The sequence below is a fragment of the Anarhichas minor genome, unplaced genomic scaffold, assembly GCF_050575085.1.
Source record: "Anarhichas minor isolate MPS153535 unplaced genomic scaffold, ASM5057508v1 ptg000136l, whole genome shotgun sequence".
NCBI lineage: Eukaryota > Metazoa > Chordata > Actinopteri > Perciformes > Anarhichadidae > Anarhichas > Anarhichas minor.
In genome coordinates, this window is record NW_027466582.1 from 8039787 (window position 1) to 8067761 (window position 27975).

General features: G+C 41.3%; 1 protein-coding gene across 1 annotated transcript; it reads right to left on the reverse strand.

Annotated features, from left to right (window-relative positions):
* Positions 1-670: 670 nt before the first annotated feature.
* grm1a (glutamate receptor, metabotropic 1a) lies at positions 671-27975 on the reverse strand. The gene is made up of 8 exons (XM_076084555.1): positions 27175-27975; positions 24307-24556; positions 11271-11506; positions 9684-9930; positions 8891-9059; positions 7165-7291; positions 4849-5782; positions 671-3119 (listed from the first exon to the last, which is right to left on the reverse strand). The coding sequence occupies exons 1-8, from the start codon at positions 27902-27904 to the stop codon at positions 2309-2311; spliced, it is 3504 nt and encodes a 1167-aa protein (XP_075940670.1). The 5' UTR covers positions 27905-27975; the 3' UTR covers positions 671-2308.

Sequence of the window (27975 nt, forward strand, 5' to 3'; positions counted from 1 at the left end):
GTAACGTGTCTTTACCATCAAGTTAGACTGGCCGTCAACCAAATACAGTGGGACTTTTGTTTTGTGTGTGTGTGTGTGTGTGATTTCTTTTTTTTTTTCTCCACAAAGAAACAAGTATCCATTATCTTCTAAATTCAGGAGTGTGGGATAAAAAAATATATGTTAAAGATATTGCTCTGTATGAGTAATTATTTCTCTGATGTGCTTTTTTTCTTGAGAGAAAAAGTCTAATTATTAACTGAAAAAAAAATCTGGCAAATATTTGATGTGCTGAAGGGTTCAAGTTTCCACGTGTAAATTAAATATTGACTTAAAACTAGCTGTCGTGTTCCTAAATCATGCTCATACGCCGACATCTTAAAGTGGGTTTTAAGATGAGCTCAGGAAAACTTTTCCTCTTCAGCTGAATATGAAAAAAAATCCTTTTAGTGTCAAACGCATACAGTGAAGCTCAAATAGAGTAGGCTACAGATGGACTTTATAATTTAGCTTGAGATGCCTTGAGCACCTTAAGGATCCTTGATTGCCCCCAACATTTTGGAAACATTGGTTTCAGTTAATATTGAGCTTCGTGAGTCTTTCAGATTTTTTGCAGTTGAACCTATAATGACAACCCGGTTTCCAGGCTGTTGTAGGCAGTAATCAGTCTTCGTAATATAAATCGTTTTATTTTACAGCATTGTTCAGCTTGCCCAAAACATAAAGGCCTATTTCACTCTAGATTTGACAGTGTTAAACAGGTGGCACCCTCTTATATTTTACACTGGATAAAATAATTTAACAACTTACACTATAATAGACTAAAAACATTTGGAAATACAATACAATTTCACGATGTACTGTATAGTCTTGTACTTTGAAATAAATTTTGCATTCTTATAGATAAAGAACTAAGAAACTTAACCTCAAGTAAACTACTTGTTTATAATGCAAGATTGAAGCAAAATTGAAACATGTATAATCTCATTACAAGAAGCAACTAATCATCGGTTACCTTTACAACTGAATATTTTCAAGAGGATACAGTCGATCAAGTTAGCTTAAAAGTTACCCAAAAACCAAACACACTGCTCTTTGACAAGTATCTGAGGACAGTTTCAAAATGTATAAACTCTTTTTTTTTCTGTTGACATTCTAAATATAGAAACATTTATCAGTATTACAAACATACCACCTGTGTGAAAAACAAGAGATGGCTTAACAGTATTACAAACTTTGAGAACTTGTACAAGTATACTGTGTTTTTCATTACAATGACACAGCAAACTCAGAAAACATGAGAAATATCCACATGGAAAGCAAAAGTAGTTCTGTTATCACGCACCATGCTCATAAAACTTGTTCTCATTGTTACGATTGAGTGTAGACTAAATAAACAACACCGCCATCATCTACAATCACGCTAACCTGTATCAGCTACTTCGTAAAAATTGAAAGCAGGGATGTAGGTTGATAACAACTTCGTTTGGCACATTATATCCATGTCATATATCTTACAGCGCGAGTCTTCAGCAGAATCTCAGTTCAGTGATAATATTTTGTTGCACATCTGGCAACACATAAAAGTAATAATCAACCAACTTACTGCACGTTTTTTGTTAATTAATATCTTTGTATACTTTAATTGCGATGAGGTCAGATCAGCGAAAGCTGAAGTGAAATTGATTAACGAAAAAAAGGCAAAAAGCGAATCATTTTCGATGCAGCTGCGACTGCTACACACATGAACAGACCTGTACGTGTGCAGCAGAGAGGAGCAGAGATAATCAAAACTGGCATGAAATGCACTTCAGCTACTGCGGTCCTAAGAGCCAGTTTGGACTCTGGTTGTATCTTACGGTGCACATAGATTATATACACACTGAAGTGTGTTTGTCTTTCCATTTGTCTCTCCTAGACCATTTAATTGCACTGCCGTTATGAGCACTACAGCTACATCCTTCATTATGATTCTCAGCGTTGCTTAATTCATCACAATTTGGCATGAGAGCTGACTAGTTTTGGCACTCTTCCCAGTTTACATTTTTTGACAAAAAGGCTTTGATCACTGACAGCCCTTCAGGAATGTGAGCACTCATGGATGATTCCTGGTGTTTTTCTACTTATAATATTGATCAAACCCTTACTTGTAAAAGCAGAGTAGTACACACAAGCAAGCCAAACGACGGAGCAAAAGATGAATGCTAAAAACTTGAAATGATAATAAAAGCATGTTGTACAGTATCTGTATATATATGTGTGTTTGCATGAACCTGTAAGTGGGAATGTGTCTGCGTGAACAGCAATTGTGTCAGCACCTGCTATGCTCTCACAGTGTTGAGGAGCTGTGTGCGAAGTCTTGGAGGGTGTTTGAGGTGTAGACTGAGCTCGAAGGGCTTCCGAGCATCGACTCCATGATGGGGGAGTCGCTGACAGACTCCCCCGAACACACAGAGTCTCTGAAGGGGGAGGGGGGCGACAGAGCTAGGGAATCCTCCAGAGTTGGCTTGTATTGAGTTAAATCCTCGCCTTCCCCGTCCTCCCCCTCCTCCTTGGCATCATAAATGTAGCTGTGTAAGAGGTCCAGTTCCTCGTCCTCGGACCCCTCTTCTTCAAACACCCCCACTTGTGGGGCCAAAAGAAGCTGCGAAGAGTTCAAGCTCAAAGGCTCATTGGCAGGGATTGCCTCCCTGGCGGTGTGCTCATTAAGTGCAGGGACATAGGAGCTGTGTGTGTCCACCACAGCCCCCTGCAAGCGCTCTGTGGTGCTACCCTTCAAGTGAGGGGGCAAATAAGAAGCCGGCCTATCTAAATTAGACTCCAGCCCTTGCGTCTGTCCAGGGCAAGTCGGGGTCCAGAGGGGGCGCTGAGAATCTCCCTCGTCGTCCTCCTCCACCAGGTTGTACAGAGGCTTAGCGCCGCGCGGTTGTCGGGGCGGATGGGGTTCTGTGCCAAAGTCGCAGGTGGAAGGCGCACAATTGCGGGGGTCGGCGGTGTTAGTTAGGGGCCTGATGACCGCCGTCTGATTCAAGCCGGCTTCCTGTTTCCTCACATGCACAGACAGTCTGTGCCACACATTTCCTCCCCTCGGAGGGTGTCTTGCACCTGATTCAGACCATGACACAGACTTGCCATTAGAACTATGAACGAGATAAAGACCCAAGTTACTAACACAGGAAACCAGGAGGTGGTTGGAAAAAAACAACATCAACATAGCAGCAACGTAACAGAACTGAGCAGCAGCATTCCAACATTTCTGATGCATGTTAAAATACTTTTTAACCACACGACTTGACATTAACAGCTTTGCTAAGGGGTTCACTCATGAGCTTTAAGGAGCATTACATTTATCAACTGTGGCACTTCACAAACATAGTGAGTCATAATGTGCTGCAGAAAGCATTATGATCTTTAAATTGCTTCAAACATTAAGCCTACAGAATTTGGAGCCAACCAGCTAATTCCTCCCGTCTTCACTATTTGCTTATATAGTTTAAATGAGACGCATGCATTCTGAATCAGTAATTCAGTTGGTGCCTGAGCTGTGCTGAAGACGACACAGAGTTTAGAATGAACTAGGACTGGCTCTAATGTGATTATAGTTGGAGTGTGGGGGTGGGGGAGGAGAGGGGTGTTCATGCTGAGAAAAGTTAAATGTGAGGTTAATTCAGGACAAACCAAAAGCAGCAGGGTGGCAGATCTCCTCTTTGGAGGGCTGCAGTGTCAAAATCCTTTTTTTTCCATTGCCTATGCATAAGTGATAGGCGCACAGAGGCAAGTGATCCTTTAATTCTGCCAGATAGGCTGGTTAAAGTTGTTGTTGAATACAAAAGGACTCAACAAACTCAAGCTGAGAGCCAAACAAATTATGAATGGTGACTTGCTACACCTTTTACTTTATGTCACTCATTAGTGGCACAAGCACAATTCAATGCAATAGCTAAAATATAATTAAAAAAACGTTTCCACACAACGTTCCACAACAACATACCTCTATGTCGTGCAAAAAGTGTGCAGGGAATTATGGACTTCGGCTATAAGATTTTTGGGCAAACTCAGCAAACGCTGATTTTCTTTACGATCAATTTATGATCTAGTGAGAGTCTAGAAGTATCCTCTGGTTGTGTACAATAATAAAATATGCCTCAGTAGACAGTGCAGCTCTCCAGGAAAGGATTTGAATGACCACCATGCCAAAACATTTGCCAGCCTCGACACTTTTCAGACACTATGCTGCTCAGTTTGGAAGGTTAAAGGGTTAAAAGATTAGAAAAGGCTGCATAGCAAGGGTGAGAGACAACACATGAACAGATCGGGATCACTCTCATACTCTGCCCCACTCCTTACTTTAGATACCTGTCCATGTGTCACTGCTGTGGATCTCAAAAAAGTTACATGCAAGTCTTATATCTAGTTTAGATGCATCTATCTATACATTAATAATCACTGGTACATCAGCATGGCCTTTTAGCTTTAAATCAACAACATCAAAATATTCTGTCTTGTGTTTTCTGTTAAATTTAGCTTCATTTCATTGATAATATTTCATGCCCCTCAGGGGGAAGGGGATGTTCCACATAAATCGGTGTTCATTTCTTACTGTTTCAAAATAAATAATTACAGTTTGGCTTTACACAGATTGGGGTGCTGAAAAGTAAAAATTTGACCTTTAACATCAAGCATAAACACTCAAATATTCTTGTGAAAAATGAGCACTTACATGTTACTTTTGATGATTTTTTCAGTGAAATTCCCCAAACGAATCAGCTTTGGACAACTCACTGTACCATTTGAGTGTTTAGGCATGTTATAATTTTGACTCGAAACAAACAGAATCTAGCAAGATTAACAACGTAAAATGTCACTCACTTGGCTTTGGCAGACACAGGTTTCTTCCGGCGGAAGATATTAAGGAAGCTGTTTGTCCCGCATTGAGCTGACTTTCCATCTCCAACGTGCATTCGCACCACATCAGATGTGGTGAAGGCGCTTCGGACGTTCCTCTCTGGTTTCGCAATGATAATGTACATCTTAGGCGTGAACATGCACCCTAGTGCCACTGTTACACTCAGGCTGACGGAGAAGGATGTGGTTATGATCTTGTAGTTTGAGCCGAAATAGATCGGCACAAAGGCCAACCAGATAATGCAGGTAGTGTACATTGTAAAGGCAATATATTTAGCCTCATTAAAGTTGGCCGGGACGTTCCGCGTCTTGAAGGCATAGTAGGTGCAGCTCATGATTAGCAGGCCGTTGTAGCCCAGTGGCGCCACCATGCCTACGTTGCTAGTATTACAGATGAGGAAGACCTCACGTATACTCGGGTAGGACTTGACGGGTTCAGGAGGCTCCAGAATGATGAGTGTGATCTCCAGAGTTAGCTGCAAACTGATCAGCATAGAGGCGATGACCACCTGGGCCCAAGCGCTCATGAAACGGGGCTTCTTGGTGCAGATCTTCTTCTTGCTGCCTGCCAGGATGCGGGCAATGCGGTTAGTTTTGGTTACCAGGGCAGAGTAGCACATGGCAGATGAAAGGCCCACCAGGAGCCTCTGCAAGTAGCAGGAGGCCACTGTAGGACGGGCGATTAAGGTGAATGGACAAATGTAGCCCATGAAGATGCCTGCCAAGATGATATAACAGAGTTCTCTGCTCGAGGACTTTACCACAGGTGTATCACGGTACTGGATGAACACAAAGGTGACAAAGGAAGTGATGAGGATGCCCATGCAGGAGAAAGCCACTGCCACCATGGATTCCACATCCGCCCAGTCAAGAATCTTCAGAGGCAGGGGCTGGCAGCCTGGAAAGAGCAGAGGAGATGTCGGGTTAATCTTTTGTTGGGACTGTATGAGCTTTTGTGAATGAAAGGTACAATAATACAGGTTAAACGAACCAATGAGCAGTCAGTAGAGAGATGGCAGAGAGGAGAGCGACACAGATTTGGAGACACAAGCGGGCCTAAAATTGCTAAGGAACTCATTTTCACGCGTCAAAGCTCCAGTTCTGTCAGATTTCTCTCCCATTTTAATTGTATGCCAAATGTCTGTGTGCAGATACGTAGGTATGTGTGTTGACTCTGTCATGATGCACTTGTTGCTTCCAACCCCCAGAGGAAGTTTATAGAGCTTAATGGGAGAAAACTGACATCCCTAGACTTCCCCAGCTTAACACTCCATAAATTACATGCTGCTGCTAATAGCATTAGAGTCACTGCCATCACAAGCAAGGCTATGCACAGAATAACCCACTTCTGGTCTGCATCGCTAACTCCCAATATGTCAAATTATAAGAAATCTAAAATGTTTAAATAATCTAACTATTTGCCTCAGGAAGTCTGGATATTTTCAACACAAGATGTGAGAGGTACTAATGCGAATATGAAGGCGTAATTATTAAAAGGCACCTCAGCAATAGCTCACTGAGGCACACTTGAGAGGAAAATATCTGAAGCTGGGAAGACCTTTAAAAAATTCAAAAACAAAGCTCACTCCACATTGACTTTCAAGAGAAGCCAGCACCACAAGGAAATTATGTTTAAAAACAAAGGTGTTTTTTAGATATTTGCCCTAAAAGAGCGAATGAGTGAACATATGGACAGTACAACCTCACTCTATGAATAGGATACCAACTCTCTCTATTAGTATTCTCCAGATAGGAACATGTAATGAGAGTTAAAGGAGAATTTCTTCCTCGACAGACTGCTGAAATGAATCCCCAAGCCTCTCATGGCAGTAATAGGATTTTACACCTGGGAACTGAGAGCTCCTCTCAACTCTATAAATCGCTGTCAAAACAACCACTGGGTCACAACAAGGAAAGGGAGCAGGGAGGAGGAAAGAGTAGTGTGGAGGTTGAGAAAGCAAAGAGAGCAGGGTCATTGGACCTGTATGATGAAAAGCATCAGCGAAAGGAGGTGTCAGGGTGTGAAAGAGCTTATGGGGGGGTTTGAGAGCCCAAAATAGTTTGAGAGAAAGTGTTTGTGCTGTTTCAGTGAGATAGGTGTTCTATGATGTAAATGACCTGACAAGGCAAAAAGTAGGTTAGCTAGGAGCAAATACATGAAATGGGTGATATAGTGAGTGAGGGTTGGTAAAGGGATAGAAAAAAAAAGGAGTATCAATGGATATTGTTCATGAAATCAAAAGTGGATTGGCTGAGAGCATCTGGTTCTGTCTCTCCTACCTTCCAGGTCATCATTGGGCCACCATCCCAGATCACATGCCTTGCAGGTGAACTCATCCTGGACATACTCATTGTCCTTGCATGTGGTGCAGATCCAGCAGCAGCTCACCTCGCCCTTCCTAATAACCTGCAGGTAGAGAGGACAGACATCAACGACGAGGAGTCACAGACATCTTAGCAACCAGTCACAACACTCATCAAACCGTGACAAGAAGCACATCACACCCAAGGCTACACAGGTAGTCAGCAGCAAGGGGATATCAAAGTCGAGGATATGTTGTCCTTATCTTCTTGAGCCCCAGACATGCTGTTTATAAAACAAGGCCGGCTGATTTTACATTCTGCTCCCAGGGAAGCTGTTACCAGCACTGTGATATGTAAAGCAGGGTGATAAGTCAGGCAGGTAACAAAGCAGATATAGAGGGGAAAGCGTGAGCAGCCGGGAGAGAGGATGCACCCTCCCTCAGGGCAACTAAGAGTAGACTGAAAACAATCGGCTCAAGATTAAGCAAATCAGGGCATTTCGTCAAACTGGGCTTTTGTTTTTTACTCCGAACATTTTTCACCATGTTTATTTAGACTGAGAAAACATGTGCTTATAAATTATTTTCTCCATAATATTTAATTGACAAAGCAGGATGCCAAAATGTGGGACAGAGTAACATCCTTGAAGTTTACACTGCTGCTGAGGAGGCATTGGATCAAGTGCATGTTGGTCTATTGGGTTAATGTGCAGTAGAACACACCCTACAAAGGCCATTTTGCAGGAGTGTTAATGAATAATTAATGAATCCAGGTTTTACAATTTTGGTTGGATAGGAAATGCTAAGACACAAAATGTAGGTCTATGTAATCCAAAACGAAGCCCCACTGTTCCATCATCCAGCAATTCCTCCGTGGAGGTAAAAAAGAAACTGGACTATGCACACACTGTAATAAACGGGAACTGTCAAACATTGACTTCTAGATTGCAACAGGTATGACAAAGAAAGAAGGGAATCAATATCAGGACTAATTGATGGACAACACATTATTACATTTGGGAATCTGCTAGACAAGACATCAAGGAAAGTACATAACCTTCTAATTAATTACTTAAGAACAACGTGAACAATAGATAGATGGATCCGTTATGGTCCAAATGGAAATATCTGAACCTGGACAACTTTTAGATGGATTGCCATCACATTCTGTACACACATTTATGACCCTTGACTTTTCCTCTATTACCACCAGACATTTTTGGTTCACAGTGACATGTCTCGACAATTAGACTATTGTCATCGTGAGCATGTTAGCATGCTTCTGTTCGCATTTAGCTCAAAGCACCACTGCACCTAAGTACAGCCTTAGAGAGTAGTACTGCTATAGACTTGCAGAGAGATACTTTTTACTCTTAGACAACTTGGAAATAGCATTCTTCAAGTATCCTTCTTGTGTTCACATTCCTGATAAAGACCAAGTACTTTACGAAACTCATTGCATGTGCCTACCTGGCCAAACTCATCTCCTTGTTAACAGAAAATTTGCTAGTTAGAGCAAAATCAATGTTAAATTTACTTACGTATCTGGCACAGTGTTGAATTAACACTTCTTGATAGCTTTGGACCTTCAGAGTCACACTCCAATGTTAATGTTAATGACTTTTGATTTTTCAGACTTTAGGTTTTTCAGACTAAATGAACTCTGGGGGAGATCATTTAAAGCTGGAGGACTTGAATCATACCTTAATCTGTCCTTTGGAGCAGGGCTCACTGCAGACTGAGCGGACCATGTCACTGCTGTTCACCCACAGCTTGTAGTCATCGATGCTTAAGATGCCCTCATGCCAGGAGCCCACGTTTAGGTAGTCATAATGATCATCACCCACACCCTGTAGATTCATGATGTCATATCTGGATGGACAGAGGGAGGGACGGAGAACCATAATGAGCACGGACAAGTTTATTGAGTGACAAAGAGGAAAAAAAGACTGGTAGGGGCGAGAGTTAAAGATTACAAACAGAGACAGAGTGAAGAAGCAGGAGATGGAGAGGGAGGGGAGAAGGAGAGAGAGTGACAGGTAATTTAATGATAAGGATTCGGCAGTTTAGTAAAGCTTTCATCCAAAGTCAACAGTTTACAACCCTGTTAGTGTAACATCAAGAGCTCATGCCAATGCACACTTTTGGCCTCGTCTTTATATTGGACCAGGATGTGCTCCACCTGAACCCTAGTTGACGAAGTAATGACACGGCTGTGTTTTCTGACTGTCAAATGCTGCCTGTTGCACTGCAGAGAGATGAAAGTGGCTGCCACAGTGGACAATCCACTGAATATGTTCCAGTCCAAACTAATTACATCCTTCCGTGCTCAAGATTGGTTCACACTTGTGTGCATGTGCACGCGTGCTAATGAGTCGGAGAGCGTTAGACGGGAGAAATTCACAGATTACAATCACGTTGATGGTATGAAATCTTTTATGAATATAAAAGATATGAAGCCTTTTTTATATTCTTACCACTTAATCATCCTCTTACCTTCCTGGGGTGTCTCCGTTTTCATCAAAATAAATCTCCTCTCCTGAGACTCCTCTGAAGGATATCTTCAGCAGGCTGTCCAGCAGCTTGCTGCCATCGATGGGGTCCATGGCCTCACAGAGCCCCGGCTGCTCTGGGCACAACTCCTGGTGCATATCATGGAGGCCATGAGCCATGGCATAGATCGCATTGATGACAAATCCCATTTTACTATCCTGAACATAGTTGTCATGCAGACTCTCATTGCCTGTTAGAGGGGGAAAAGAAAAGGGAAGGAAAAGGAAGGACGTTTTTGCAATTTTCCTTTTACAATTTAAGAAAATGTCTTGTGCGTCTGGTGTTTTGTGTTGTATTCAAACTGCACTGTAGGAACATACACAACAATGCATGATTAAATTAGAACCAAGCCTGGATAATCGATTGCAAAGCAGAACCTTCATTTGCAGCAAAATATATCAGCATACAAGGAAATCCCAACATGATATCCAAAAGCTCAATAGGAAACAGATGTGGAGAACCACCATTGTCTGGGGAAACCCCAAGACTGAACACCAAGTTTCACTTCACCACCAGCCCTCTAAAGGGGCTTTCCCACAGTTAATATTTTGTATGAATGGTAACTAAGTATAAAATGTTACATTTATCGCATCCTTGTATGAAGATGTTATTTCCAAAGTTTCCGATATGTTTAAGCATTTCCTTTGCCCCCTTAGACAGTGCATTTAAAATATTGATATTTACTGTCCATCATATACATCAACATGCACAAACAGAAGAGGGTGTGATCAATTTTAAATAAAGCGAGATCTTTTTAAGCCTTTATGGTGAACAGTGTGTGCTTGGTGAGCCATTCCTTTATGCAGCTTTACCAAGTGTAAGGCCAGTTCCTTGTTATTCCTCATACACAAGCCCGGTGCTCCACGTCAGAGTTTGACTAATGCAATCCTCGCTCTGGCTGAGAGCCTGAGACTGCCAGGATCGAGACATCTCACATTTGACGAAATTGCAGTTTTAAAACATCACAGATGGTATTGTGTTAAAGAGAGCATCAGTCAAACTCTTCCTGTCTTGGAGGAGTCAAATGCTTACAGAGTGCGGGTGCAATTCGGATGAAATCATCACCGTAGTAGTGACAAGGAAAATGCACTTACCGCCTCGAAGGTCTTAGGAATAAAAGAGGTGTATAAAAGTGTTGTGGAGAGAAAGTAGTAAAACACCTGCTGCTCTGAGATAGTAACCATCATAAACCACTAATTCATTTTATGTATCAGTTGATTAAAAGCATGCTGAGCAATTATTGCATTGCTCATTTGACTACTTTATATTTTTTATTGGATTTTCTTGATGAGGGTTTTAAGTTGTGATTAAAATGCCGAGAACACAATTTACCATGATCACCTTTTGGGAGCAACAGGAGAGAATATTCAGGGAGGAAAACAGAGAGAGAAAAATACACAGTTTTTGTTATTATTCATGAGTTTGATTGACACTCTGGTCAAACTCAACCATCTACTCTCACTGACAGCAAGATGAACACTGCTCCTATCTATAAACTACAAAGATATAGATTTTTCTGTTTTCACCCACCGGAGCAGACTTTCTTGTAGTTCTTGTTCTCCTGTGGGTGGCCTGCGAGGCGGCACTGGAAACGGTACTGCCAAAACTCAGAGAACCAGGGGTTCCTGGTGTTGGTGTCCAGACGCAACTTCAAATAGTACTCATCGAAGGTCTTGACCAGCTCTGATTGCAGCTTCATGGTGATTCCTCCCTCTGCTTCCTGCTCATAACCCTCCACAACCTCGTAACGGTCTGCCCATCCATCACTGCAGGAGCAAGAGAGAAAGAAGAAGAGCATATAGCATATCGATCGCAGGGGGACCAATAAAATGAGTAAGAATACAACAATGTCATATGTCAAAGTGAGAGGCACTCCTGGACAGTGATGATAGTCTTCACTTGTTACTGTCATGTGTCTTTTACATTGGATTGTTGTAATTATAATTTAAACTTAACTGCTGATTCAGACTGACATGCCCATAAAAGTATTCACAAGAGCATGCGTCATTGACACTACAGTAATTTCATGTCACACAACGAAAACACAAGAGCTTCCACTAATACAGCTTTACTTTGAAGGACGGATTCTCTTTTCCATTTGTGGTTTTCTGTCTTTTCTTAGGGGGACAAGGCAGTAGAGGTGTTTAGTATACACGTACGAACAAATTTCAAACAACAAATCTTCAAACTGAACCAATATTACTGAATCACAGCTGTCACTGGACACATGTGCAGCTTTTAGCAGTCAAGCTTCCCTCAGTGGTGACCAAAAGCATCTTTGTCTGTTCAGCCTTTAGTTTGTGAGACGTTTATTGAAAGCCGAAGAAACGATCATGATGTGATTTCTCGATAGCAAATAGTCACCTGTTGAGCCATCAACCTTATGTAAAGTGCTTGCATAGAGACTAACAAATGAGGACAGTCAGAATTGATAGAACATCGCTGCCGTATGAACGGTAATGCATTCACCGATCGATGTAATGATTCTGCTTTTGAAAGGTGATGTGATTGCTTTGCTCTAAGGTAACAGATTGATTTGGACATACAGAGCAGTAAACATTAGCAGCATGTCTGTGTTCAGATGGAGACTAATGGCAATTGGAACGACAGAACAAATTCAGTGCACAAACCCAAAGTCTGGTCATGTTTTGCTTTCATTTAAATAATGAGCTTCCACTACAAGTAGGTAGACTACAGCCTCTACACTTGTACAATGCTATTTTAAATCAGTGTGGCAGCACTGATTGGAAGCTTATCTCAAGTCCACCGGAGTCAATTTAAGAGGATGGAAATCTCACCATTAGAGCCTCAACTGTAATTGTAGGCTTTACACAATCCCTTCAGCTTGCTTGTTTGCTTCCTTGTTTAACCCTCTGTGTGAGAATGTATTCCCTACCAAGCCAATTTGGACACACAGCTGGCCAGAGGGCTCTGAGAGAAATGGAAAACACCACGGAAAAAGAAATAAACAGATAAACAGCACCACTTTGAGCGCTGCTCTTTCTCTAGATCTGAGCCGGAGTGAGGTTTCCGGCTCTGTTTCATTCTTTGTCTCTCTATCTTTAATGTGGGCTCTGGGCTACTTCCTTGAAATACCTGTGCTATTGACAGCTACACACCAATTAGGTATGACTCACCATGGAACCAATTACCTCCCACACATGGGATGTTCTGGGTGATGGATAAGGATTCGTGCGTCTGTGTCTGTGTGTGTGCAGGTCAAAATCTCTGACCTTTAAATCCACAATTACCGTCAGTCACGAAAAAGGAGACATTCAACCAAATTTGTGAGGAGGAAACTTTACAACCAATGTGACTGAGCTAGTATAGCCCTTCTATAGACATATGGATTCCTATATATATTAGGCACTCAGTCTGGAAATTATCTTGAAAATAGAGCCCGTGATCCAGAAGTTATGTCTCCCACTGACCCTGACATGTCTCTCTGATCCTGCACAATGTTGGGAGGTGGGAAATAAGTGGATAGGGCTAGCGTTGCTTTATTATTTTTTCTTAAATCTTTAAAAAGGCTTGTAATTTTCTAAAACAGCTGGCCACTAGTGCTTGCTTAGTTACACATTCAGTGTACCAATACGTATCGACATTACTAGAATGATGTAGGAGGGACTTACTCATAATAAACAGTGCCCATGTTCATGGTAATGAAAGAACACGTCAACCAGCGCATAAGTCCTGGACAACAATGGAGCTGAAAACAGAGCCAACTGGATACGTTGTTGCATGTGGGTTGCAGCTGAGAAGATATATCCTTGCAACTTTGCACAAATGCATTGGAAACATAACAGATTTGATATCAATGTTCGGATTTGACGGGCTTTTATGGAAGATTTGTGACACAGTAAATGTGTAAAGTTGACAAAGGCATGCTTGTTCTAAGTGATTAAAATGTGATGCTTTAAAAAAAAGTATGTTGTTAAGTAAGGTAGGCTAGGATCTATTAAATTATAATATGTGGGCTTTTACTGTCTGCAACAATTACTGTTTGACAAGACAAGGGAACGCGTTCTATAAGACAAGAGCAGTGTTGAGTGATGGTGTGAGGACAAAATTACAGCGATATGGTCTAGATCACAACATGTCTAAGGATATCTGCTCGTTGTCTCCTAAAATGTTTGCTGTAAAAGAACAATTATACTGACTCATTCTTTTCACTCTGCTAAATGAGTTAAGAGTCAGAAACAAGTGAATTTCATCGGTCCTAGTCACATTTCTTTAATTCGCTGCAGGTGAATACTGTCTCTGTCCCTCCCTCTATCTTTCAGTATATGTAGTAGCCTACAGATAAAGACACAAAGACACACACTGTAAAGATTTGTGTTTATCAAAAACCTTCCCTGACAGGCTCAACTGCATTTATTGCGATCTATTAAATGTAATTCATTGTTTTACATATTTGCCCTAACAGAACAGTGGAGAACAGATTGGTTTTTAGATAAAGAGAGAGAGAGAGGTTCAACACTCTACATGAATAAGGCATGAGGAAGTGAAGGCATGCTTGACTGTTTCTCACAGTGGAGTTTGTGATGAAGTAAAATGACATTCTCTCTTCTCGCTCTCCTCTCTCAGGATCACACTGGCTGGCAGAACTCCAAGCAGCTCATCAAAACTCTGGGGCCATCTGAGGGACGCCTAAGGGGACAGAATCTGATTTGATGTCACCTCAATGTTTCACAGCTTCACACTGCATACTGGAACGCCGCTATTACATAACCTGAGTCAGATTTACCAGAGGAACACCTGTTTAAGCAGATTAAGGAGTCAACACTGTTCAAGTTTGTAATTAGTTCTACAGTTATTGTACTGAAGACTGCAGAAGGAAGTAGGTCTAAGATATAAAACAGAGCATAGCTCTGATATAGTTGTTTTAACATTAGTTTTAACTTTTAAATGAAGCAACACAGAATCTTGTAAGAACCAAGCATTCAAATGTTCAATGTGAACCCGTTTTATGTTGTACACGTTTTAAACCAGCCTGTTTATTAAGTGCAGTAACATTTCTCTGACTATGAGCTGGTTTATTCTGTCTCAGGTGTTTGCATGAGGCCGTTAAGAAGGCAACATACCGAATGCTAGTTTCTTTAAGGAAAAGTATCATAAATACAAGCACTATGTGTTGGAGTACTTATGGTTAATCCAACAATCCTCATACCTAAAATACAAAATAGTTAATTTGCTGTTGCCCTCAAACATGCGTTTTCATTTGCCAGTGCCTTCCAAAAGGACCCTTATGACCATAACAAAAGCTCATGAGCTTTTACTGATCTAGCAACAAAAAACTAAAAAGATTAAAAAGAAAGATTGTTGTCATGGTGAAAAGACACCAATTTGGGCTGTTGTTAGGTATTTAAGTCCATGTCCATGTTACTTTAGGAACTTAAGTGAGTACAGTAAGTACAGTACAAATGTAGTGAGGGCACAGTGGAATGAAACAAGTAAAACCCACAAGACTGAGGCTAATTGTGACAGTATAAACTTAATGTAATTTCATTTTTACCCCTTCAACTTTCCAAACACATTTAATGAATCATTTATGTCAGTACTTATCTCGGCAAGTAAAGTCAGCAGGATGCTATTCCTTTGATGCCACATGCTTAATAATGGGACTTAACTGAGACTTGGTAATGTGTGGCATTGTTTAGAGGAGCACAGCAGGACGACAGGAGAGCAGCTGGATAATTTAAAGAGTAGTATACAGCAGTGAGTAGACTGAGAGCTCCCCCGACTCTCCCAGATGGTCTAGTTCCAGTTTGATAGCACATTTGTATATTTATGAAGCCATGAATTAATTGGCAGGGCAGAGATTTAATCACATGCGCTGTTTCCCCTGGAGGATGAAGAGGAAGAGTTACTTTAAAAAGAGGAAAGGGAGGATAGGGGAATCAAGAGTTTCCTAATTGCTCTATGCAATATGTTAGAATAAAAGTTCAGATAGAAAATGGAAAAACTTTTAAGCTGTTATTCACAGAACACTAGAATGTCAACCGGCCTAATGACAAGAATTACATTATTCTCTTCAAGTAAAGTCAGGCTTTAACTCTAATAACCCTTACAGTTCCAGGCCAAAACTGAGTTTTCGGGCTACTTACATTTACTTGACTTTTTGGCTTTTTTTTTTTTGTATTATTTATTTTTCGAGACAACATGGGCTGTTTGAAAGTCAGGAAATGTTTTGTGTGAATAATTTTGAATAATAAATATTTGAAGACTTGATGGTTCCCTTGAAAGTTTCTGTTCCAAAATGGATTTGAGAGAATTCTGAAGGTGTCAAATATGACAGCTAATTACAGAACAGTAGTCCAACTAACCTGAGACATCTGGGAGGATTTTGGCGTCAGTGTGTAAGCGAATGGGATTACAGTACTTCCTCAAAATCAGGTAAATGAAATTGTACTTCAGCCAGCGCAGACTCTGAATTCGAGCACATGCTAACTGGAGCTGACATACACTCTGCTCTCAGTGGAGGGGAGGACGAGGCAAGAGTGCGAGTCATTTTCCCATTTCTGCCATATTTGGATTTAATCTAATGAATGAACTATCAAAACGCACATGAACCATGGGTGTATTATTGACAAGCCCTCGGTGCAGCTGAACTTTTCCGTCCTCTCCTGAGGACGGACTGGTGCTACAGTGACTCACTGTCACCTCTCCGGGAACAAGTGGAATTACAAGACATACAAACCTTGCTGGTTGGCAAGTGTTTTAAACAAGTTGCTACACGGTGCACCTTTATGTAAATGTTTTTAGCTATTTTCCACCACCGCTCTATTTAATTTCACAACAGGAGGTCTTAGGGGTAACTTTTGTTTTCTGTTCTACATTCATCTCTATGATGATCCCATAACATTCTTAATTAATTCGAAATTGCTCTGGCAGTGAAACAAATATTCAAACAGGGGTTTCTCTCCTCAGCTGAACAATAACGCCTCATCTCCAAAACTCTCTCTGCCTTCATCCCTCTCTTCCTCCTTTGCCATTCTTCTCAATTTCTCTTGTTTCTGTAACTCTGTGCAGTTAAAACAGGAGTGGTGGTGGCTTGTTAGCTAGATAGCGGCAGCAGCATGACTGTCTTGAGGTGACACAGGGGACCCCGAGTGAGCCGGGGAGCCTTTAAAAGCCCATCCAAGCTGCTTTTACTAATTCATCATGCCCCAGTTTGAGTTGGGAGATCAGTCTCCTCTACATTGACTGGGAACACTGCTGGGAGAAAAATCCTTTTTGCTTTTTGCTACCAAGGGACATCAATTCACGACTAAAACCCTTGAAAAAGTATCTGCATCACATTACAGCAGTAGCAGTGACTGATGGATGACCAGATCTTATTATCAGTTGGTCAATTTAATGTAAAACCATTACAGGTTGATTGGAATACTGCTGCTTAAGGATTCCTAGATTTTGATCCTTCTTGGCGTTTTGGTTGCTTTTTATTGTAATAATTACAACTACTTCAGGTCCATTTTTTTGTTTCACTGAGAAGAAGTTATAAGTTGAAAAGGATGTAAAAAAAATGTAACAGGTGAACAAAAACAGACAAAAAATAACTGCTCCACCTATAATACAACTAAATATCGCCTGCTATTCCAAAATGATTTACTATGTACATACAGAAACACTGTAAGCTAAACAAGACTGTATAAAGGATTGAAGGCCATCTGCAATTGCATTTTTACATGTTTGCAATACTCAATTTCTTCATGAGGAAATGTGTAAATGTTGTTCATGAGAAGAAACAAATGGTCCAATATTAGCTGTCTGTGCAAGAAAGTATTTCAGCTTCTGCAAATCAGGATGTGACAACCATGTCCAGATGCAAAGCCAGTGTGCTATTTTTGATCCAATGTCATTTACCCATCCCCTCGCACAAGGGAACACAAGGCATCAATTGAAAAGAGAAAGATGTCCTTGACAATGTGTGGCTGCTTTCAATTAACATCAGAGGCCTGTTATAAATATTCAGATGCAGCTCATTGTGTTCCCTTGCTCAGTAGAACACAAACAGATGCAATCACGAATCCTTACTAAACTTGCATGTACCAGTTTCCAGAGCCACGTGTGTACAAGTAACGCAAGCACGGCTCCATTACTGAACGAATGGCAGATAGTGTGTCCTTATCTTATAATTACAATCTTTGTTGCTGTTGTTGCTGCGAGGAATTTTTCAAACGTCAGCCATATTTTCCTGAGAAGGGACTATTGTGTTTGGAGCACCGCTGACAGACTGAATGACAGATCTGCAGTGAGACGATCACACCGACTCCGTCATGAGCCCAAACAAAATCTCCACGGTGACTGTAGCGCAAGCAGCACACAAAGCCTTTAATTCCAGCGGTACAGTAAATCCTGCCCCGCTAACAAAAAAAATATATATTGAGCTTGATTTCCTGCATGATGTGCCCAAGTAAACTCTCACTAAACTTGCATGAAGAAGAGAGAGAATAACGTAAAGATAGAGGCTCAGCACTCATTTCTGTTTTTGTCTCATGTTCCAGCCCACCCCTCTACCGCCTGCCGCACTTTTATCTCTCTTGCTCTCCTTAAGTCCTTAAGTTGAATTCATAACTAATGTATCAGTCGTTATTGTGCTCTCACTGGAAGCCGAACAAATAAAAGATATTTCTATAGAACGAGACTAGCAAGAGAGTGCAGCATATTCTCAGTCATGGGGATCATGCCTCACACACATATAGAAGTAATCCTGATAAGGGCAAGAGGAGAATTGTGGATGATCAGAAAAACCTGCCTGTAATTTTAAGCTGAACACAGTTCTGCAGGATATAAAGCAAGAAGGCTATCATCCCTTATTTGTTACACTGTTTAATTTGTCTTTAAATGTTTAAATGTAAATCTTTATCTGCTCTCTTAAATTTCTTCAATCCCGTTTTCATTAATCTGAATATATCTTCTAATGTTTGAGACAGAATAATTCATGAAGGATGGATTAAAACAAAGCATACAAACAAAAAAGATTGTCTCAACCCCTTGTACATCTATAATTCTGCATGAGGATGTTGTCAGTGCTGTTCCCAGAGATACGGTCTCATTTTTGCTTATATACACTGCTATTTGCCAAATTACTTACAAGTCAATAGGCAGAATTCCGCATCCTCCGCGCTCTCCTTACTGAGATGGGAAGGAGATGAAAGCCTTAGAGATGACAGGGAAAAGGCTGCTAAATGTGTCGCGCCACAACTCCCCTCTTTCACTCTCTGGCGCCCTAAACGTTTCATTTATTCAAGCTCAGAGCAAAACCTGAGTCCCCTTGTTACAGGAAATTGAATAGGACAACCAAATGCAGAAATGCATGTGACACACACAATATGGGGTCACAGCTTTCTTTGCACCTCAGCACAGTCTCAAAAAGGACTCAGTCATACCCTGGGAATGACTTGGCCATGCCATTACAGAGGCAGAACATCCACATTTCTGTCGCAGTGTCCTTTTTGTTGAGAATAAAATAAAAAAATAATATAAAAAACAGAAGCAAGCATTCAAAATGGGACCGAGACCAAAACTGTGTGTGTAAGACAGGGGCAGAAATGAGCGTATCATGTGGAGAAGCAGCTTATGCACATGGTGTTTAGTAATAACAGCATTCAGCATTAGAGAGAGAGAGGAAATGAATGGTGCTAATTGCAAAAGAGCGAGCAGGCAAGGCGAATGGGTAGATGGTTTCACTCCATGCTGCCATTCAGAAACTGGGCTGGGTGTTGGGGAACAGGCATAGAGGGGAATGATAGCAGAAGACACTGTACAGTAGATGTATATCTAGCTTTCAAAGCTGAAAACCCTATTTCATGGCAATTTCTTTATATCATACTGAGTAGGTGGAAATCAGAGAATTCAGAGAATTACTGTAATACTCAGTTTAACTGGAATGTAATGGTGTTTGCCTCGGTGAAACCTTAATTAAAACACACACTGACAGATGTTTAATGGATACTATATTATATTCCTGTCAGCTTAGTGAACTCACAGACATATTCCATCTCAAAGAAACCAGAGTGATTTTCAAAACAAGTATGGAATAATGGTTGGTCTTAAGCTTCTTCATGAGTATACTCGATTTCCGATTGTGTGTTCAATGTGCAGCATATAGCTGTAGGTACTTCTTACTCCCATCAAGTGTCTCTGTTATGTAATTGGTTATACAGTTAGTTGCAGAACACACATATATTGCTTTTATAACGAGGTATCTAACGTACCTAACAGATTTTCAAGGGCCAAATATTGTTGCCTGGATTGTGCAAAATGATCCCGCTGACAAGGTAAAAGATCTCGCCAAACATAATCTATACAGTGTTTCAGCAAAAAGACACTTTGGCTGACAGCAACATGGTGGTGGTGGATCTGTAATAATATGGGCAGCGACCTCCTGGGAGTGATTGTGTGTATTGCTCTCTGTGGTCAAATAACAGGCATATATAATAACAGTCTGTGGCTATTTTCCTGCATCAAGTACACTCTATGAAGCGCACACTGTTCTACACACACTACCTTCCTGGTCTCCCCGTGAAACTTCACTGTTCAAGTCGTGTGGCTGCACTTCAAAGACAAATAAGGCTGTTCTGAGGGTAAAGTGGAACAATGATTTTATTTTCATATATAGCTCATAATGTGTATTACATTCACCTGTAGCTGTTGCTTGCTCTCCGATGGGCATGAAAATGACTCCCTATGATGAGACTGATTTCTGAGTTGTATTCTAAACTATTTGGGTGAAAATCCTTATCAACTTCAAAGAGGCTTTGAGAAAAACGTCGAGGCCTGATGTTTTTAATTCATTTTGACAAGGTCTATTTGTCATGGAACTTCACAATGTCTGTGATAGTTTATGAAAGGTAAAGCAAAACTTTGTTCATTTCCTTTAAAACTCCTCTGTGAAAATACATCAACTCTCCCCATTGCTTCAATTACAAGCTATATCAGATGACATCTCTTTTTTGAGCCAATCCTTTTATGAGATTATCCGATATGTTTCATGCAACAAGTCCTCAGACAACAAAATATGTCATTTTTTTCATTGCCTTCCAAAACAGCATATATGTGGGACTTGTGATCTGACGCACCTATTAACGGCGTGACAATATTTGTCGATATAAATAACATAATGGTTACAAAAAATATTCATATAACCTTTTTTGTGATCCGCCACGGCTATGTTTAAGATAACATGGCATTCAACTACTTTGTTGAACCTGCATATGTTGATTTTTCTCCGCTTGACATTTTTACATACTTTATACATCAACATATAAGGTTTTTATGGTGAACTTGTAAGCAAACAGTTGAGTATTCCCACAGACACAGAGCAGCATTTGCATACACTTGAAGTTGGCTATGATGACAGATGAATGTAGCCCATAGAAATAGAATAGGAGTAGAATGGACATTGACTGTTTGCAGTGTAAATTTGACTAGTACGAAAGATAATGGCATTTCAAAAATTATTTTCACCGTGCTTTAATGCTACACTGGTCACAGAAAATGAACCAAGCAAAGTTATCACTCATCTGGCGATAGAAATGTCCTTTCCTACGGTGTGACAAGAGTGTGTGGATGAAGCATTAAGTTGTTCAGTTGCACTCTTTACTCTGGTTTTGTAACGTTACTATTCCACTGCAAAACCTCACCTCAGTGAGTTTGCATCTTGCCGTAAGACAGTTTAGTTTATGCAGAAGTTAGCCAAGTACAACAGTTGCGATGGCAACAGTACACATAATCAGTGGATAATCTATGTCGGGAACGTGTCTGTGTTTGTGTGCTATTTGTGTGTATTTGAGTGTTTGCATGGAATAAATGTTGTATCTTGTGTGCGTGTGTGTGTGTGTGTGTGCAGTCGTATAGAGAAATGGCAGCTGATTGGCGAAATCATGATTGACATCACATAAAGAGGAAGACAAGGGCCCTGTTGACTGACAATAGCAGAGCGGAGTGGATGTAAAGTGTTGAAGTGATGCAGAGTAGAGTCTGCAGGTCAGGGATATAGTGGGTCGAGCACGCAGCCACACCTGGCCCTCGTCTGAAGAGCAGGTTAGCCGAGCAGCTTAAACAAAAGCTCTCAGATTCAAAACTCTCTGCATGTAGTTTATGTAGCCACTGCTGTGTAGTGTTTTTGTCCGCTTGTGTGGTGTTCTATGATCCTCTCCACATATGAGGTATACAGTATGGTGTGGAAAAACCACAACACTGCCTGCTTTTGGATTTTCCAAATCTTTTTTAATGTTGGGTACACCATCTCTTATGCGGTTTTGTTTGTTTGTACCGAGTGCAATAAAATGGAGAGATGTATAGGGTCAAGGAGACGTATAAGTCAATAACTGTCTCCTCACCTCAGTGATTTTGCTGGAAGCTGCTGCACACAGCTTGTTATGTTTACAAATTATACTGACTACCATAAGGTAGTGCAATAACTAAAACACCAATATCCCAAAATGTAATATTGTGAACAATGCTGACTGACGGTGATGAGGGGCGATGCATTTTGGTGTGGTGATTTGACATTGATGCTATAATTGTGATAAATCTTTGACAGCGACGACCGCAACAGTGCTTGTTGATTATGAAAAAAACACATGTTCCTGTCACATTTGACTTGTTCTGGCTTGATTGTTACCATGTTGATTTTAAAGCTAATGATTATTTACCAGTGTTGTAGTTGACTCACACGAAATGTAATGAAACATTTGTCTTATATTAAGATGCTTCCCAATTGTCTGTTGTGATACCAGAGAGCGCACTGGTGTGCAATTATAGTGCTGCACAGTAATTGATGCTTTTTTTGTATAAAAGTAACATAAATTGGACATAACATAAAAAAATTTGGAGCACAGTAAAAAATAATGACAACAAAAGAAAGATCAGTGCATTAGATGTTCATCGACATATTGGCCTGTCTGTACTCTTCTTGCTCTGTCACTTTGTTTCATTCACTCGTTGTTTGTATTTGTGTATCTAACATTCTTTCAACTCCACACACACACACAACATTTCATGGAAGAGGCTTCTTTAAAGGTGAAAGCATGAATTAAGGAAACAAGCTCCCCTTTGATGAGATAATACCTGTCTGACAGCTTCATTGAGTCTTCCACTACATTCTGGGAAAGAGACACATGGCTCGGCATCTGTGTTGGCCCAGACTCCCTCTGTCATATTTACACACTCTATATACGTATATATATATATCCTCTCTCTCTCTCTCTCTCTCTCTCTCTCTCTCTCTGACCCAGAAGCATTTCTTCCGCCCATGGAGACTTCCCAAAAGCTAAAAAAAGACCCACTTTCCCATCTCCTATGGAGGCAAAAAGAAAAGGAGAGATATGGGAAGGAATGTAACCCTAGAGTGTCGTTATAATGGATAATTTAAAAGGCATGTTCTGCCTCTGAAAAGAAAGAGTGCCTTCCCCGGCCAAGAGCTTAAATGTATGCATTGAATATAACACATACAATGTAAACAGAGGCAAGTAAGAGAAGCACTTGTTTCTCACAGCATTTCATTACAGCAAATAGGAAAGGCCTCCTCAAGGGTAATGGCAATGACACGAAACAAATCCCTCAGTGCCAGAGAATAGAGAAGTGTATATTAGACTGGAGAACCTTATGTATGTACATACAAGGATCATAACAGATTTATTTGAACGTAACAAATTCTAATTTAAATCTATTCGATACTGTATATATTCAACAAGACAATTCAAAGTTTTTCTGTATTTGTCTACCTGTCAACAGATCCCATGAAAAGACCAAAACCGTCACTGTGCTGCAATCATGCGGTGCTCATCAAATCTCCAACAAATACTGATAGGCTACAAGTCTCAGTCATCATTAGCTGTCTTATTTATGTCCTCCTCATACAACATACGGGTGACGACTGCCCTACAACAGACCAATGCCAAAAAAACCTCTTCCCTCTCTGAAAACGATGGCGGACAGATATTGCATGAATGAACTGAAAAGTAGCATCAAGGTTTCTGTGGCTTTTACTGACAAGTGTGAATGTTCCTCGAGGGCTATTTCATGGTGCAATGGGCTGCTGTATACGTGTGTGAGACGCGTCTACTTTGCCCTTTTGTAATGACTAAGATTGCAGCTACAGTCAGTCACTGTCACTCAACATTGACGAACAGATGGAGAAAGAGAGGAAGTGGAGAAAATGGAGTGAATATCAAGAGGCGTGATCACAATAAGGAAAGATTTCTACAATTCAGGTGGATTCAATAAGGTCTGAAATAGATCTCTGTGATTGCTAAAAGCAAAATCACCTCCATTGCCTTGAAAAGGCAAATAAGAGATAAGGGAGAGAATGGACTGGAGGCATTGTATCCCTCTCTAGTTTTGTGTCTGTGACAGAAATACCAATTATTCATTGCTGGAGAACATTTCTATTCAGTGCTATTGGTATGCGGTCTAATTCTTCTCGGTTGCCTTGGTGACATGCACATCAGGAGGACAACATAGCATCTCGCAGCCTTCCAGCCTGTTAACCAATTTCTTGCCATCAAGAGACATGCTCTCATCTGTGAATCAAAAGGTTTGAAAAAAAGATCCATACCTGCCGATAAGGAGGAACTCCCCAAACACCCCCAGTCTCCTCATGGCCATTAGGAGACCTCGGACAGTCATGCCCTCGCAGAAACACACCACTACACGGGCTTTGGGTAGACGTTCCCGTAGTTTCCTTAAAAGGCGATCGAAGTGCTTCTCTCCCGCGTTACTGTAGATCTTGTCCGAGTGGGCAATGCATAAACCTTCCTGAGAGGCCAGCTCTTTGAAGGCCTCCATGCCACTCTCGCCGTAGTTTCCTATAGGTGATGAAGAAAATAGATTAAATAGTGAGAAATCTGCCGAAAAACATTCTGAATTTACTGGAATTAAACAATTAAACATTTTTTTCTGGTAATCCAACCTCTGAAACATTCTTGAACATGTGTGGCTAATGTAAGAAGCAGTGTGTTGCGTTTTGAGAGAAGTGTGTTGCAGAATTACAAGCAAAGTGCAAAGCAGACATGTCTACAAAGGTTAAGGTTTTGATGCTTTTGTCTTAGCATTCACCTTTAGTGTGGACATTGTCCCCCAGCAGTTGTTCAGTGCGTCAAGTTCTGACTGAGAAGAAGCTCTGATCCTCTGATAATGAGTGTCAGAGAGTTTACTGGCTACTGATTGCAATCAAAGCCAAAAGGGGTGAAGATAGCTATCCTTGTTTAACAGCACATCATCCAAATCAAGAGCCCGTCAAAGCTGTCTAAATCTTCTATTTCCATGCGGACTGCAGAGCTTGTACTACTGTGTCACGATCGGATGGATTGTTGATAAAACCCACAGCTCTTTGGCATGAGAGCTGGATTACACAGACAATCCAATCATTTGTGCACGCACAAACATGTGTCTGTGTCTGTGTGTGTGTGTTTCTGAATGTGTGTGTTATCAAAAGAAAATGAAGAGGCTTCACCCACAAAAATCTGAAAACATTTGTTGTGCAATTGCCTTGATGAGGAGCCAGGTTCCTGGGGGACTCCAGGCCACTCTACCCGTATATGGGTGGTGAAGACAAACACTAGATCTGTGTGGCATGGCTTTATAGAGCAAGGAAGGTGACAAATGAAATAGGCATCACAGTAATGCATTTACTCTGGCACGCAATGCGCCCATGTGTTGGTTTTCCAATAGCCCTTTGGAAAAAATGAGGCAATTTTCAAATGGAAATAATGATATCCAATTATTCTACTCTTTCCATCTAAACTGTGAGACAGGTGGGTGGTGGTGGTGGTGGTGCATTAGTTGACAGCCCATTTAACGATGACTACCAAAGACCTGCTTTGAGTATTCCTACCACTCTGATGGTGATCGGGACAGGTAATTTATGCAATTTCACAGCCCTAGCTGTTGCTACGGGAACGAGCTGCATCTATTACTTCTCTGAGGTGGTGGAGGAATAAAATCACGAGCTTAAGGCAGTCGTGACCACTATTTCAGAGATAGCTAGAGATAGAGCAAAACAAACAAGTGGATTTCTATATGACTCCTCAAAGTTGAGGGTAAGGTCTGCATTAGACGAATTAGGATGTAAAGTCTCAGTTAGGAACATTTACTGCGGTTCCAAACGTCTCTGTTGTCTCTTACAAAGCTGAACCTAAAGTTAGTGTAAGGGTTTATAGTTACAGAATACCTGCATGTAAAAGAAAAAAACACAATTTAATTCCAATTAAAGTGTACAAGTATCCTATTTTGATCACTCACACTGTAGCCGGTTGAGTAAATGATGTTGCTTGCAATCAAATCCATCCTTCCCCTGACTGGCTTTTCATTACTCTTAAATTATCACTTCAGTCCCAGAGGCACCCCCTGTATGTTGAAGGTCAGACAGCTGACGCCACCTATTTATGACTCCAGGTACTACAGCTCCATTACACCTTCTCTTCATCTATCAGATAGCAACCTATGTTAAAGTCCCTCTCCAACACCTGACAATAGTAGGACTTTCCAAAGACGTTTTACACTCCCCATGAGTCTGCAGCTCCTCAGGGGGATCCTGGGTAATACAGCCTGTCAGTCATATTTTGGGTGCAGACTGTGTGAAAAATATAATAAAAAAGCTACGGACATAATTCACTTTACAGTAATTACTCTGCCTACCCAACTCCTATCTCCTTTTTACCTCCTGTCTCCACCATAATACACTGGTGTACTGTTCGGTTGAACAAATTAGCATATGGAGTGAAAAAAAAGAAGGGTGAGCCAATTATGCCATGAAAAACTGAATACTATTATTGCAAGGGTTTATATGGAGATAAGACATTTATTTTAATTTATGTGAATCTGGTGAAATGTGAAACATGAATGTATTTTTTTCATCCCAGCCTCATCCTCCTGACTTAACCATGGAATTGGTTTAACATTTCAAATGAACACCTAAAGTGTGAGTGCAAAAACCGTCCCTCGTGTGTTTGGCTGGATACAGACCTTTAAAACTTGCTTCAAGACTCTAACAACACAACTTGTATGACGATGTTTCGGAATTTGTGGAAAGATGCTTGAAGCAATGTCCACACAACCTCAACTCAAGAAAACTGCATATAAAATATAAATAATAAAGATATGCTTTGGAGTAATTATGTGTGGCTGCAAAAACCTGCTCTTAAAAGCCTGAGAGCAAAAGACTGAGACAGGCAGATACTGTACGTGTGAAAATGATCTAGTATTAAGGGGAAAGAACTGTATACTAATCCCGACTATTTTAAAAATGTTAGCATGAAATATCACAGCACATGTATGTGTCTCACTTTGCAGTGATGTCATGGTAATCGAAAATACCATAATGAACGATGAAGTCATATCGACTCACTATATTATCCACTACAAGACTAACATGGCTGCTGACACACTATGGTGATTTAACGAGATCAGTGATAAGGGGCCTCACCCTCAGTGTGCACGGCGGACACATAGGTCCAGTTGTACCGCTTGACAATGTCCAGAATGGCCCGGGCCTGGAGGGTGTCTGAGGCTACGACCCGCAGGAAGTACTTGAACAGCGTCTTGTCACTCAGGTCGATGCTGGTGGCAGAGTAACCGATCTGCGGGATGTTGAAGAGCTGCAGGAGGTTCTGCACCTGGATGGCCACAGAACTGGATCCCGGTCCGATCACTCCTGCGATGGGCTTTTTGGAGGGTGGAGGTTGGTGGGACGGGGTACCGTCAATGCACCATTTGGACCCGTCCTTATCATCCCGGATGGAGATGAGGGAGTCCCGGATGAACTCGATGCTTTGCTCCAGGGCCACAGAAGAGTGCCAGCAGGAGTCTCGGATCTCGCAGCCCAGACTGATATTTGGAAGCAGGTTCGGGTCAGCGTTGATCCTGTCCAACGTGTGGAACATGGCCTCAACCCTTTGGATGCCGTACTGCTCGCGGACGTCCCCACATTTCCGCTCGGCTACTTTCTCCGCCGACGGCTGGTGGTGGACGGAGAAGAGTGCGCCGATGATCACGTCTCCATCCATACGAGCCACGGAGCGGACCAGGGCGCGAGGGACCACCGACCGCTCATAGATGCTGCTGCTGTGAGAGAGCACGAGGACGCGGAAGAAAAACGTGGGGAGACACAGGAGAGCGAAGAGACCCATCTTTACGCGTGCCATATTGTGCCACATCGCGTGAGCCGTTCCAACTGTGCAGGCATACTATATCTGCTGTCTGTCAATACATCCACGTTCATCCCAGC